Below are 14,677 nucleotides of genomic sequence, written 5' to 3'. Positions count from 1 at the left end.
GTGCCCCACCATCGCCTGGCTGAGGCAGGGCATTCGCATAGTCTCCTTGTGCCCTGCTTTGGACCGAAGTCAGTTTTTCTTCCTGGTGTTTTTGAGATAGTCACACAGTATAGCCCAGGCTGGCCTTGTGATCCTTCTGCCTCATCTGTGATCTCCCAGTGGCTCCCTGTCCTTCCCACCCACTCTGCTCCCGCTGTGCTGTCCTCTTTCTGCTCTGCGACACACAGCCAGGACAGCCTGAGTCCCAAGGCAGGGAGCGGAAGGGCTTTGCTGCGGTAGAAGGGACTCCGGACCCGATCAGAACACAGTTGTCACGGGTGAAACTAGGCCTGTAGGCCTTGCTAGTGGCCAAACCCAGCTTGTTGGAGAGGCAGGGATGGGGAGGGCGCTACCTCCAGGAGCCAGAGCTCAGACCTCAGAACCACAGGGTCAGGGACCGGTTTGCAATGTGGAAAAGCTGTCCCCTTCACTGCACCTTCAGCAAGTTATTTACTTTGAAAAGAACAGGGAAGGGGGCGGAGGGAGGAGGCCCGGTGAGACGTCTCTAAGGAATGTGTCTCTGGCAGGACGTCCGGTACTGCCTTGGCCACGCCTCCCTCATCCTGCACTTCCAGAGAACCAGGCTGGGTTCTTCTGATTCGGCTGAGCAAGGGAATGGGGTAAGGTGCACCCATGGGAAAACAAGCGAGGGCCAGGGCGAGAGGGCCTGAACAGTGACCCCACACACATAGACTCACACAGCCTGCTTGGCCCGGGAAAGTCATACTGGATTTCCAGAAATTACAGGAAGAGCCTACTCAAAAGCCCACGGCTCCTAAACCGGGAGAGGCAGTGGCCCCTAGTGGCCAATGGGCCATCTGCAATTGTGAGGCAGAGCAGGATCCCAGGACTCTGAGCCAGGCTGTCTGATCCGTATTCCATAGCCCTTGGGGCCTACCCTTCCTCCCATCCTAAGTGCCGGTCCCCTGCCCACACCATATTCTGGACCACTGCTCAGACAGCGGGGTCCTCAGGATAACGAAGAGCATCATTTGTCACAATCAACTTTAATAAAAAATAAATTAGTTCTGGGATGGGCATCACTTTCGGGGTGGAGTGGGGGTGGGGGCGAGGGTGTCTTATGCTGACAGCTCTCTTTTTCATCCTCTTCACAACTGGTCCCTGCTCTGGAGAGGCCTGGTCCTTCCTGGGCAAGGTAGGGTAGCAAGAGTCCCCTAGCTGATGGGAGGTAGGGATACAGAGGCTAGATAGGGGGGGGGGGGGGCAGCAGGGTAGCTTAGGTGTGAGACCTGACCTGGGAATCAGGATTGGGACACACACTGGAACTTGTGGGGGGCACACTTTAAGTAGATCAGACTAGTGTGGGGAGGTAACTCTGATCCTCCTCAGCCCAGAAAGCATCCGGGAAACAAGCGTCGCCCACTTCCCACTCTTCCCCAGTATGCTTTTGGGGAAGTGGCACATACGCAGTGGCAGACACCCAGGTAGGCTCACATCTCAGGGCGTCACGCTATAGAGCAAACCCAACAGCAGGTGAACAGTCCCCTTATCCTCTCACAGCGGAGGGCAGGCATCTCTGGTGACACTGAGACCAGGTGAGAAGCCAGAGGGATACAGAGTGGGCTCGCCAGTGGGTGCCCAGTGCTAGCGTAAGAAAACCGTGAAGAGAAGAATCTCTTGGACCCATTTCAAGCAGGCTCCAGCTGGGACCGCTCCAGGACGTGGGCGCATGAGCGGCAGCAGGTAGCTGTGTAGTAGGGGTAGACGCAGAGTCGGGCCTGCACCACCAGGGGGCAGTGTGGAGAGTTGTCCTTGCATTGGTCATCTGAAGACAGGTCAATGGCACAAGACAGGACTGACATCATCTCTCTGAAGTGTGTTGCCCGCTCCCACCAGCCTTCTCATCTGCCCACATTCCAGCTAATTCCCCTCTGCTGGGGGTGGGCAGGGAAGCTCTTTACCCGGGCGCTGGTGGCAGGGCTGGCTGTTACAGGCCCGCTTTCGGGAAGGTCGCAGGTGAAGAGAGCATCGGGCGCTCAGAGTGTGGTTGGCACTCAGGCACTGGACTTCCCGTGTCTGCGTGCCTCCCTCGCAGGAGCGAGAACACTGGGGAGACCATAGCCGTCAGTCAACATTAAAGTTCCCAGGGCTGCTCCTCAGACTACCCCCTCCCTCTCCGAAAGATAGCGGAGGAACATTGCCCAAGGTCCACCCGTCTCCCGAGTCTCAGGGAAGTGGGGCAGCATGAGCGCTCACCTGAGTTGTCCTGGGCTGACTGCAGCGAGAAAAGCCCTCTTTGCTAGAGGCCCACGTGGAGCAGAGCAAGGGAGCCAGGCACTCACCGGACTCCAGAGAGTCGAAAACCATCGGTCCTCACAGGCCTGCCCCTGACAGGGCTGCAGCGCAGGGGGCCTGGGGAGGTGGGAACAGTCGCTGGGAGAAGTCACATTGAACTCGGTTCCCAGTTTAGACACGCAGATGATGTCTCTGTGCTGCGTGCCAGATCCACACTCCGAGGAACACTGTGTAAGCGGGGAAGAGAGATCACTCCAGTTCCGGATGTGGGACCCATCAGGACTGGCTTCCCTCCTGCCCCCCATCTCCCGGCCCTCAGCTGACCTCACTCCAGGGCCCTGTGTACCAGCGCCATGTCCTCTCACAGGGCCCTAAGCTGCAGGCACGCATGTCAGGAGGGCGGCTTCTGAGAGGGCAGCCCTGCTCAGTGCTTCCTTCTCCTGCTTCCTGGTCCCCCTGGAGGGTCTCCCCACTCCTAAGGCAGACCACAGAGCGCCTCTGGATTCCTGTCCCACACTCGGCTGAGCACTGTTGAGAGGGAGAGTGGCCTGTGTGAAGGGAGGCTGCTGGGGACTGGACAGGAGGGGAGGGTTCACATCCGGGGAGTTCAGGAGTGCCCTGGGGTACCAGCCTGTAAGAGGAGGCAGACAGCTAGGTTTCCAGACTGGCCTTGAACCTGGTGTGAAGCTGAGATAACCTTGAATTTCTTATCCTCTTGTCTCTACCTCCTGGGTGCTGGGATTACAGGTATGTGCCATTACACCAGGTTCATGTGATACTAGGGATCAAAAGTGGGGCCTCGTACATGCTAAGACAAACACACTACCAATTTAACTACATCCCATCTCATTTTTAAATAAAACTTTAATGCTATATTATGTAATTGTTATTTATTATTATCTAAATAATCAGGGTCTCTTATGTAGTCTTGGCTGTCCTTGAACTCACAGAGATCCTCCTGCCTCTGCCTCCCCGGCCTGCACCAACACCCAGCCGGTGTATGGTAAGTGAATTCACAGGGGCTGGCTCTCTCCCTCCACTGTAGGGCCCAGGGAACTCACTCAGTTGTCAGGCTTGCCCAGTGAGTGCTCTTCACCTACCGAGCCACCTCACCAATTTTGTTATTTTATGTCTGTGTATGCCGCATATGCCCACAGAGGCCAGAAGAGGGCGCCAGATCTACTGGAGCTGGAGTTAGCCTCGGTTGTGAGCCACAACCGAAAACTGATGTGCCGAAAACTGATCCCAGGTCCTCCAGCAGAGCAGGGAGGGGACTTAAGTACTGAGCCCTCTCTCCAGCCCATTTTTTCTTGTTTCTTTCGTTTTTGTTTATTTGGTTGTTTTTTTTTTCGTTGTTGTTGTTATTGTTGTTGGTGGTGGTGTTTTTGAGACAGGGTCTCATTTTGTAGCCCTGGCTGGCCTAAAATTCAGTATGTAGACCAGGCTGGCCACAGACTCACAGAGGTCCACCTGCCTTAACGGGGTTAAAGGTGTGCTGCCTCACCCAGCCTGCTGTTGTTTTTAAGACAGGTTCTGCTCTAGGTCATGTAGCCTGGAACTTACTACGTGGTCCCGGCTGGCCTCTCACATCGGCCTCCAGGCCCTAAAATGACAGTTGGGAATGCAAGCTCCCCACTTAGCTCTGAGGTCTAGGCCAAGAGAAATAAAAGTTTATCAAGCTGATTTGGACAGGTTGTGACAGGGTGGCTTGGGACATGGTGACCAGGGAAGCATGGCTTGTGGGCCCCACCTTGGAACTCCAGTCGCTGTGAAACCAGGCTGTGGTACAGGGTCCCATGTCGCAGGCCTCTCTGCTGGGCGGTGGGGGAGGCCCGGAAGCACACTCCTGCTTGCTCACTTCGTCGCCATTGCTTCCCACGCACCGGACTTGCCGGCTTCTCTGACCACGGCCACAACGCACTGAGCACTGAAGGACGAGAAAGCAGAGACCCGGCATTACCCATCATCCTCCGGCCGTCCTACAGAACCAGAGCTTTACAGACCGCGGGAGCCGAGCACAGGCTCAGGCTGCCCATCCCCGTGCATCTCCCTAATGCTGGGGTTCCATGTAGGTCTTGTTTGTAAAGTTTCTGACGACAGAGAAAACGGTGGGGAAACCACTGCCCTGTCTTCTCCAGAGCTCTCCGCACCTGCACCCGCTCACCTGGCTCCAGGGGGAGCTAATCTCCCAGTGGCCGCAGAGGTGCAGCTGACAAGGCTGGGTGATGTTGGGCCGGGGGAGATGCCCACAACGCTCTGGAGGCACAGAGGAGCCACCGCCTCCAAATTCTTGTCTGCAGAGCAGCTGGCGGTGCTGGGTGCCAGGGCCGCAGGACCGGCTGCAGGACGTCCATTCCCCAGCCTCCCAGCTGTGAACGTGGGTGGGGCAGAGAGAAAGACGGGCAGAGATGTGTAGGGTTGCCCGGCTGGGACCCTCAGAGGAGAAGAGCACATTTCACAGCTGGAGGCTGCTTTCCTAGCCGGGAAGGAAGCTGCCAGGGTTTCCACAGACTAAGGGATGCCAACCTTTCTAATCTAACGTCTCCGTGCAGCCAGGAGCTAGGAAATTGCTAGAGTCCAGGTAAGAAGGTTGTGGACTAACCTTCCCTGTGGACCATACTCACTATGGGGGACACGGGGGCCCATGGCAGGGTTCAGGGGAAGCTGGGGGTCTGGCACCCGTGGCACAGCTCTGTTCATCCAACTCCTCTCCTGACTCACGGGAAATGCAGAGGAAAATGGGGCGCCAAACACCTGACGGGAATAAGAGGGGAGGAGGAACTCAGAGCCCAGTTCCAGTGAGGTTCCAGACACAGGATCCAGTACAGACCCATGGGTCCAGGAGATGGAATCTATATAGATACACAGAATGGGGATTTGGGCTGACGCGCCAGAAAGACAGGCATGCAGGCTCACCTTTGCCACAGGATGCTGAACATTCGGAATGCCCCACTTGCTTCCAGTATCCGGCGGACCCCAGGGATGTCCTGGCGTGAGTCAGGGCAGGCACTTGAGGAATCCTCACCTGACGCTGGAGGGTGCCTGGTGCCCGAACTGGGCGGGGAGCTGGAGCAAGTAGGGGCTCTCCCCTCAGCATCTCTGCAGGGGAGTTCAGGAGCCCAATCAGATGCTTCTCTGCAACCCGGGCACCCCGTCACTGCCGCACCCCTTTTGTGGGTCTGAGGATCCTAGTTTTACCAGGCTGAAGTTGAAGGGCTGGAGGCTTGGCGGAGGGGCTCTCCAGGGCAGGAGGGGAGGCGATGACATACTGATAAGAAACACCTGGGTTGTCCTCTTGAAAGATCATCTGAGGAGAGAAAATAGCAAATGTTTGGGGTGACAAGAGGGGAATACACCAGATTTCTCCCTAAGGGACCCCCACGGCTCTGCCCTAAGGGGCCTCCCTCTCCAGCAGTCTAGTGCCCCTCCTCCCGCCTCAGGCTTACATAGACGTCCACGGGCTGGGTGGTGGGGCCTTCGGCTGACAGACTCTCCCCCTTGCCTTCCTCCCGAGGAGGACGGTTGTACTGGAAGACAGTCCCGACGGCCGAATAGGACCCTGGAGGATCCACAGCCCAGTTTCCGTTGATAATGGAGCGGCCCCCAGGCCCTCGAAGTGCTGAAAGACAGAACCCTGAACTGAGTGACAGTGGCATACCTTCCTGAGCCTTGGTGCATGCCGCCTGCCCTGAACCCTAGGACCTCGGGACCTCAGGCATCCACCTCCCTCACCCACTCCACCAGGCTTGGGGGAAGGCCACCAACTTCTTCCTGTTTGGCCTTTTGCTGTGCTGAAGAGGCAGATCAAAGAAACAGGGTGGACTGGGACTTAGGACTGAGTTTCTCACCGAGGTAATTGGAACTGGGTCGGAACTGGGAAATTTGAAGATGGGTGGCTCCCGCAGGGATCCACAGGATCTTCTGATAGCCCAAGGGGCCCCCTCGGTCAGTAAGGTTTCCCGAAACGAGCCGGCAGGTAGAGCCATCACCTCCGCAGACTCCGCAACCATCTGGACGCCTGCCAGAGCCAAGGATCCCATCACAGCCGGGGCTCTGGGAAAAGTGAGGTGAGGCAGGGGCCACACAAAAGCCAGGCACACCTCACACCCGGCCCTACTCCACACAGGGCCTCCATCCCCAACCAACTGCAGAGAAGCCTAGCCAAGTCTGGTGGGATCCTGCCTACAACACACCCCTTGCTGGACCGCAAGAACCTCCTTTCAGCCACCCCAGTCTGGTGTTTCCACTGTTGTAATAATAAATTAAAGGAGTGTGTGTGTGTGCGCGCGCGTGCGTGTGCATGCCTGCTAGTGTGGAAACCAACACCCTGCCCTCCCTCACCAACACCCTGCCCTCCCTCACCAACACCCTGCCCTCCCTCACCAACACCCTGCCCTCCCTCACCAGGCAGCGACCCGCGACACAAATATCTAGGGATCCAGGCTGACACAGGGTCCCATCCTGAACCTTTTCGGTGTGACGGACATAGAAGCGGAAGCCACGGGGGCGACAGTTCAGTTCACAGCGCTGGGAACCCTGAACTGAGGGGTAAGACATGATAGTTAGCGGGGGTCCCTAACGGAGGGAGCACCCCCAGAGTCCCGGTAGTCCTCCTGAAGTTGCTATGGAGGAAGGGAGGGTGCAGTTTCCTATGCTTAGTGTTTTGTTGTTTGGTTTTTGTTTTTGTTGTGCTATGTGGTGTCAAGCTTATGAATTTTACTGATTCTCCTACCTCATTCTCCTAAAACAGGGGAAGTTCTGCACCTGGTCATCAAAAAGGGGGTTTTGTTGTTGCTGTTTGGAGTGTGTCTGGAGTGGGGTGCTCCTGTGGGAGTCAGAGGAAGGCTTGCAGGAGTGGGTCCCCTCCTTCCGTGATGGGTCTGGAGACCACACTCCGACCATCAGGCTGAAGCGTCTTTACCCACTGAGCCATCCTACCTTTCCTGACTGTGAGTTCATAGCCCATGGGTTTGTCTTGGTGACAAGCTGACCAGCGGACAGTAACCTGGGAGCGCCCGCTATGACAGCACGAAGATGTCTCTGCTGGCACCAGTGACCCTGTCACATTCACAGCCCTCCCAGATCACAACCAAGAGGCATCCCAGCCCACCATGTCCTGGCCATCCACCCATCACTTTCTGAACACTCCACCCTCCTCAGGTCAGGGCTGAGTCTCTGCTGAGACCCGAGAATTAAGACACAGGAGGCAGAGAGGAGCCACCCAAACCCGAGTCAGCCCTGCCAGGGGACTAGAAACTGCACCTTCAGTGAAGGGCTCCCACTGGTACAGCTGGCCCATGAATTCCTGGGAGTCAAAGGCGGCACACTGCAGGGCTCTGGGGTCCGGCTGCTCAGGGGGGCAAAGCTGAGGAGGCAGATACACAGCATCAGAACCGGGGAGGAAACCTGGGGTGCAAGCTAAGGCTGGACTAGGGACTGGATACTGGTGGGGCAGCTCCCCAGAACACCAAGGTTCCTGCCCTGAAGTTAGAACCACTACCCTGCAGGGCGGTGGTGGTGGCACACACCTTTAATCCCAGCACTCGGGAGGCAGAGGCAGGCGGATCTCTGCGAGTTCTAGGCCAGCCTGGTCTACAAGAGCTAGTGCCAGGACAGGCTCCAAAGCTACAGAGAAACCCTGTCTCGAAAAACTACAAAAAAAAAAAAAAAAAAAAAACACCCTGAGGTCTAAGCCCACAAACTGAGGACTCGGGTTGGGGACCCAGAGAAGATCTCACCTCTTGACTGCAGGCTCTCAGCTGCTCGCTTTCCCCAGGGCATTTTGGAACAGGGCTACCGGAAGTAAAAAGGCTCCAGCGGGGGCTGGAGTCTCTTGTCAGAGGCAGCCAGCCTTCTGGGGACCTGGGAGGACTCCCTCGAGGTCTCCAGGGCCCCCTGCTCTGTTGGCCTCGACTCCGACTCCGGGGGACAGAAGGGAAAGGATGAGGGCGTGGCTCTGCTCCCTGGGGACTGTTCCAACCCTGGGAAGATGGCATCCGTGGCCCAGGGGATCCCTGGAAAGACCTACTGTCTCCAAAGAAGGACGTGGGTGAAGGGATCCCCGTGTCAGAGGGAGCAGAACCGCTTCTGGGGGGCATCTCTATCTGAGTACTTCCAGGCTTTGGAGTTTCAGCTTGGGGGGAGCCAGGATGGGCATGCAGTTCCGGAAGCTGCGTTTGAGGGCTGCGGTCTGCAGGGGCCGCTTCTGTGCTTAGAGGCTGGGATGGAAGGGACCCTTCCCCTGTAGAGTTCTTGGGTTGCTCCAGTCTGGTTCTGCGGGGGTGCCTGCGGCTCCGGTGCAGCGGCAAGGCAAAGGGCACTCTCCCATAACCAAACATCCCTGGCTTGATAGGGTCTCGAACCCGGGACCTAAGAGGATGGTGCAGATTCGAATCATCTCCTAGCCTGTCTCCCCAGTTCACATCCTGAAAGATCAGCCTGTAGAGGCGAAGACCCCTTTCCGTTCCTCCACCTCTCCCTACGCTGCTGGGCCCTCAGGGCCTCACCTCTGGGCCCCTTGAGTCTCTTGGGTCTTCTCTCTCCCCAGTTGAGAAGCAGGACCTTGAAGAGGGCCACCCCTTCCCCGAGGTGGTGGTCTGTACAGGGACTGGGGATCCCGGGGAGTCTGAGGTCTGGAGCCCTGATCCCGACCCCGGGGCCGGAGGGCTTCTGGATGTCTTGGGGGTCGGGGAGGAAGGGATAGGCCAGGGTGCAGTTCACATGTTCGGCTTCTGCGCTGTACCCCCACCCCACAGGGCTGGGAGCAGGGGGCCCACCGGCCCCAATGTCCCCAGAGGCCCTCAGGAACCTGGTCCTCCTCTGATGGTGTTGGAAGAGAAGGTCCAAACAGCTGCACGGGGGTGGGAGGACACACAACACGGTCAGAGTTAGTGTCAAGGGTCAAGGGTTATTAGCTGTCCAAGGTCACATGTGTTGGGAGGGCCAGACTCCAGCCTTTGGGTTCTCTAACCAAAAGGGAGGGAGTTGGCAGGGACACTGGCTGGGCCAAGCCTAGATGAGGGGCTGAAGTCTCCCAGGGAGAAAGTGAAGCCTCCCTAAAGGAGAGGCCAGGGCGGAGTAGGGGGACCCTGGGCAGAGTAGCAGCGGTTCCCTTGGCCAGGGCTCACCTCTTGATCTTGGCAGAGCTGAAGAAGAGGCAGAAGCAGCATCACACATAGCCAGAGCCTGCACGTCAAGGGGTGGGGGCCGTCAGAGGGAGCCAGGAGTGTTACGACATTACCCACCCCCACCCAAGCTCCCTACATCCTGGTTGCCAACTTCTCAGGAAGCAGAAGTCCCTTGTCACTGACCAGGCCCCTTCTAACAATCCCTACCTTCTCTTTTTCTTTTCTTTTTTGGTCTTTCAAGACAGGGTTTTTCTGTGTTGCCCTGGTTGTCCTGGAACTAGCTCTGTGGACCAGGCTGGTCTTGAACTCACAGAGCTCCACCTGCCTCTGCCTCCTGAGTTTAAGGCTCAGCCCCTTCCCTTACTATTAGAGACAGAGCGGTCTCTGCACTGATAGCCCTTGCTCTTACCTGCCCAAGCAGGTCTCCATTGCTCTTCCCTTGACTGCCCCTGGGCTGGGGAGCAGGGGACAGGGTAGCTACTCTGGCATCTGGGCACGGAGGGTGTTCTGAGGAGGAAGCAGCACACTGGTTACCCTCTAGATAGCCGGGATACTGAAGGGCTGTCTCAGCACAGCACCAGCGGGGCAGAGGGAAGATTGGTCCACCCCTTTACTACCTAAGGGTGGGAGCAACAAGGAACGCTCTTTGTCATCTGCTGGGGCCAGGGTGGGGGGCTGACCTCAGCCTTCCAGTTCAGTTGAGTCCCTCCCAAGATGGCTTAGCTCCTCCAGAAGCCCCGAGGAGGGACAGTGCGTAGGCAGCTGGACCAGGACATTCTTTCTCCAGAGCTCTAGGACCTAGGAGGCAGGCTATGCCAGGCACCCCTATGAGCGGTCAGTCAGAGGGCCCTTGGCACCAGGTGTGGAGGCAAAAGCCTTAATCCCACCCTTTGGGATAGGGAACAGGAGGATCAGGAGTTCAAGGCCAGCCTGGGTGACGTGAGACCCCCCACTCAAAACAAACAAACAAAAAACCTCCTTCCCTAAAAACCAAACCAAATTAAAGAAAGAAAGGAAGGAAGGAAGGAAGGAAGGAAGGAAGGAAGGAAGGAAGGAAGAAAGAAAGAAAGAAAGAAAGAAAGAAAGAAAGAAAGAAAGAAAGAAATCACAAGGGCATTCCTTTCCTACCTGCCTCCGGCCTCTTTCTTCCCCTCTTAGCTAAAGCTCCTTATAGACGGCCAGGGCATCTGGGCTACCACAGGCCCTTTCTTGTCCAAGGGATAAGCTAAGTGGGCGAATGGTGGTGACTTAAGTTCCCTGTGGGTGCCAGCACCCACGAGGCACTGGCTCAGGGCGACTTAGTTCATGGACAGCTAGTTTTCTTTTTATTTTTTCTTCCAATTCGCAGCCAAAATGGCTGGGCACCTAGAAGGGGAAGATGCAGTCATAGCTGCTCAGACTTCCCAGTCAGCAGCTTCTCCTGGTATCAAGGAAGTCCAGCCTGAAGTCTAGCCTTGAACACTGGGTACCCTGTCCTCCAGGCCTGTCTCTCCCTACCCCCTGCCCTCCAAGCCCCTTCCTTCTCACCCACACCCCTCATCCCATCTCAGTTCTGCTTTCCAGGAAAAACACTGTTTCTGTTGGATCTGAATGGCAGCACCAGGGGAATCCAAGGATTGCGGGCCAAGGCAGGCCAGCTCAGGGCAGGCGAAAGACAGGGAAAGCAAAGTTAGGTCCTGCTCCCCTCCCCAGGACCCCAGGACTTGGGAATTTGCAGAAGGGAACAGAGTGGCTGAGCCTTCTCCTTCCCTTTGCTGGGTCAGCCACTGATTTCAACCCACCCACTAACCCTCTACCTGCCCGCCCTGTGAGGCTGGAAGGAAGGAGAAGGGGTGACACACACAACCTGTCTCTTCTCGGATGCTGGTCCCCTCTCCACCTCCCTCTGCTCTCTGCTCCCCCAGGTCTGTCTGTCCCTGCAGCCTCTCTGTGGTCTACCCAGTACACATAATCCTGTCCTGAGCTGGCTTTGGCAGCTCTCTGGAGAAGTGAGGGGTGGGGGGGTGACGAGAACTCCTGGGGCCAGGGCCAGGCCTGGCTCCCTCTCTGGAAAAGTCCACCCCACCCTCCCCTGCATAGGGGAGCAGAAGCAGACTCCCCCCTCCCTGCACAAATGTATGCTTGTTGTCCCTTTTTCACGCCCAGGGTGAGGAAGGCAGAAGTTGGACGCGGGCACCCTGAAGTCAAGGTGGACCCTGGTAAGAACCAACCTGGGCTGCTCCTGGTCACGCCCCACATTGGGCCATTGACGTCAAGGAAAGTGACCTGTACGGAGCTAACCCCTTCACCCTCGGGCTCACCTCGGGCAAGTGAGCCATTGCTGGGGGAAAGAAGAGCCAGTAAGTACTGGACTGGCAGAGAAGAGTTGCTGTCCCGTCAGAATTCCATCCCAACAGGTGTCTTTCTTTTTCCTCAGCCTCTCCCAACAGGCTGAGCTGTGCGAAGGGCACTCACCCGCATCCCTCCCGGACACCCTAGCCCTGCGTTCCCGGAGTGCAGGCGTCGGGTCGCATCCTCTCGAAGCCCCTCGGGGAGGAAGCGGGCGGCCGGCTTGCTGGGAGGTCCCGTACGTTTTCCAATTTCACTGTGTGACTTAATAGGAATCTTGGCTCAAGTCCTCGCCCGGATGATGGGACCAGACCCCCTCCCCAGGAATTCGCTCCAGGGTCCGCTGTTCTGTGATCAGGAGAACCCGGGCGGGGGTCGGGGAGCCTCTACCTTCTCTGCGCCCGCTCTCTCCAGCTGCCCTCCACGGCGGCCACCGCGGCTGGGAGCCTGGGGACAGCGCCGCCCGCAGCAGGCTCCGCCTCGCGCCGCCCGCGCCCCGCCCGCCACGCGCCGGCCGCAATCACCCACCCCGGGCGCCCCCGACGGCTACGAGCAGTGCAGCCACGCAGCGGGCACCGCTCCCGCGCCCACCCCGGGGCTTGAACCCCACCGACCCTGGCAGAGCGGCCTCTGGTGGACCTTGTACCCGAAGAACACGGGCAAGTCGCGGACCGCAGGGGGATTCACAAACTGGACCCAGTGGCCCTGCGCAAGCTCAGATCCACCCAAGCCGAGGCCCTCTCCTCCACGCAGCCCATGCCATCCCCTCCACTTTTCCCATGCTGGGCAGTGAACCGTGTGGCTCTGATGGCCGAGGACGTCTGTGAGCCTCGGTTTCTTCATCCATAAAATTTTACACCCCGGAGCTTAGCGGAAGGAATGCACGTTGAATTATGAGTCAGACAAATTTGGATTTGAATTTCAGCTTGAGCGCTTGCCAGCTCTGTGGTCTTTCATGAGCACTTCAACTTCAATGTCGCAGTGTCGCCTGTAGAATGGGAGACTGGTGTGTATATTAGGCAGGAAATGTCTGTCCATCTCCTTGTGGAAGAATGACTCAGAAGGGGTGCCAAGTGAAGAAGGAATGAAAAAAAAAGGCGTTTATTTTTTGTGCTTTTTGTTCTATTTATATTGTTTGTCTTTTTGTAAATATTTATGTAGCTGTTTATTTTCGAGGCAGGGACCTATTATGAAATCCTGGGCGGCATGGACCTCGCTGTGTAGACCAGGCTGGCCCCCAACTCACACAGATCCACCTGCCTTGCTTCTGGATTAAAGTCGTGCACCACCACACCTGTCCAACCTTGTAAATTTTTTGAAAGACGAAAACACATAGTGCATGGTTGTGTATATTTCTAATCTCAACACTTGGGTGGCTGAGGCAGGAGGACCACTGCAAGTTCAAGACCAGCCTGGGAAAGCCAGCAAGATCTAGGGCAGACAGAGTGAGACCATCCCAATCTCAACAACAATAAACAACACCCAAATAAGGTCAAAGAGATGGCTCAGCCATTAAAGGCCAGGCTCACAACCAAAATGTCAAAACACTATAGAAGTACTAGCAATATTGTCTTGTGAGCCCACAGAACCACAAAGGCCCTTGATGTCCTTCCTAATATTTTTTGGATAGCTTTTGCTGAGGGCACAGGAGTTAGTCTCCATCCTCAACGTGCTGAGTCAAGTTAGAATAGGCCCTGCCCGTGAGCATTGACCTCTTCGGACTTAACATGGGGCTCTGTGGGAGCAGGAGCCGTCTCAAAGATGATGGCTGTGCACATAAAACAGTCCTGGGCTGAGCTTGACATGCCGATAGCCTGGCTTCCATGCCAGCCCTGGAAAAAGCAGAATGCTATTGTTTGTTATTGAGACAGGGCCCTGCAAACACAGGGCAGGCTGATGGAAACTCACCATGAATTTCTCTGGCTTCAGCCACCTGAGTCTGGGATTACAGTATTGGGATAAGCCAGAATTTTAGCCTTATTTGAAATTTAACATGCATATTTTGTTTTCTCAGGAAATCCCTACATTCTTTCAGGACAAGCACTGCTTAAACCCTTTGTTTTTCGTGTTCTGTATCCGTGGCTTGTAGAGCTACAGGAAATATGAGATTGGTGGTAATAAGTATGATCCTAGCATTAAAGAGGCTGCAGCCTGCTGGAGGATTGTGAACTCAGGGCCACCCCAGAGGTGGATGCCCAGGAGTGCTTGCAAGGACCGTGGCTCCATTCCCAGCACCCTCATGGTGACTTCCAACTGTTCTCCAGTTTCAGGAGCTCTAGTGCCCTCTTCTGACCCCCCTGGGCTCCAGGTCTGTGCATGATACATATGTACAGGCAAAACACTTACACACAAAAAAATATTTATTAAAAGAAGATGGAAGAAAGCTTGGCTTTAAAAGGGGGAAGGGAGCAGGAGCAGGGAGGAAAACAAGGAAGAGGAAAGGAAGGAATAATTCTATTTTAATCGGTCAGGGAGCTGGAGACGTGGCTCATGGTTAGCAACACACATTGCTCTTGGAGAAAACCGAAGTTTTGTTTCTAGCTCTCAAGTCTAGGGCTCTGTAATCCAGCTCCATGGGATCTGACCACTCCTTCTGCAGGCATGGCACTCATGTGCAAATACCCTCCCCCACACGCATATAAACATAACTTAAAAATAGCTACCTATTGTGGCACACACCTTTGTTTTACTTTATTTTTTAAAGACTTGTTTTTGTTAGCTGGCATGGTGGCACATGCCTTTAATTCCAGCACTTTAGATGTAAAAGCAGGCGGATCTCTGTGAGTTCCAGGACAACCAAAGCTACATAGAGAGACCCTACCTCAACCTGTCTCAACCGCCCCCCAAATATATTTATTTTATGGGTATGAGTATTTTGCTCAATTTTTTTTTTTTTTTTTTTTTTTTGGCTTTTTGAGAAAGGGTTT

General features: G+C 55.9%; 1 protein-coding gene across 1 annotated transcript; it reads right to left on the bottom strand.

Annotated features, from left to right (window-relative positions):
* Adamtsl4 (ADAMTS like 4) lies at positions 1-11,918 on the bottom strand. The gene is made up of 18 exons (XM_013349833.2): positions 11,877-11,918; positions 9,832-10,220; positions 9,423-9,480; positions 8,802-9,145; positions 8,034-8,664; positions 7,558-7,660; positions 6,700-6,836; positions 6,144-6,348; positions 5,742-5,914; positions 5,494-5,602; positions 5,212-5,394; positions 4,920-5,049; positions 4,460-4,664; positions 4,046-4,222; positions 2,620-2,823; positions 2,343-2,522; positions 1,962-2,106; positions 1-1,825 (listed from the first exon to the last, which is right to left on the bottom strand). Exons 2-18 carry the CDS (start codon positions 9,849-9,851, stop codon positions 1,689-1,691), a joined length of 3,141 nt encoding a protein of 1,046 aa, XP_013205287.1. The 5' UTR covers positions 9,852-10,220; positions 11,877-11,918; the 3' UTR covers positions 1-1,688.
* Between the last annotated feature and the right edge of the window lie 2,759 nt (positions 11,919-14,677).

The sequence above is a fragment of the Microtus ochrogaster genome, chromosome 21 (genome assembly GCF_000317375.1).
Source record: "Microtus ochrogaster isolate Prairie Vole_2 chromosome 21, MicOch1.0, whole genome shotgun sequence".
Lineage (NCBI taxonomy): Eukaryota > Metazoa > Chordata > Mammalia > Rodentia > Cricetidae > Microtus > Microtus ochrogaster.
This window is presented reverse-complemented; position numbering and strand designations above follow the sequence as displayed.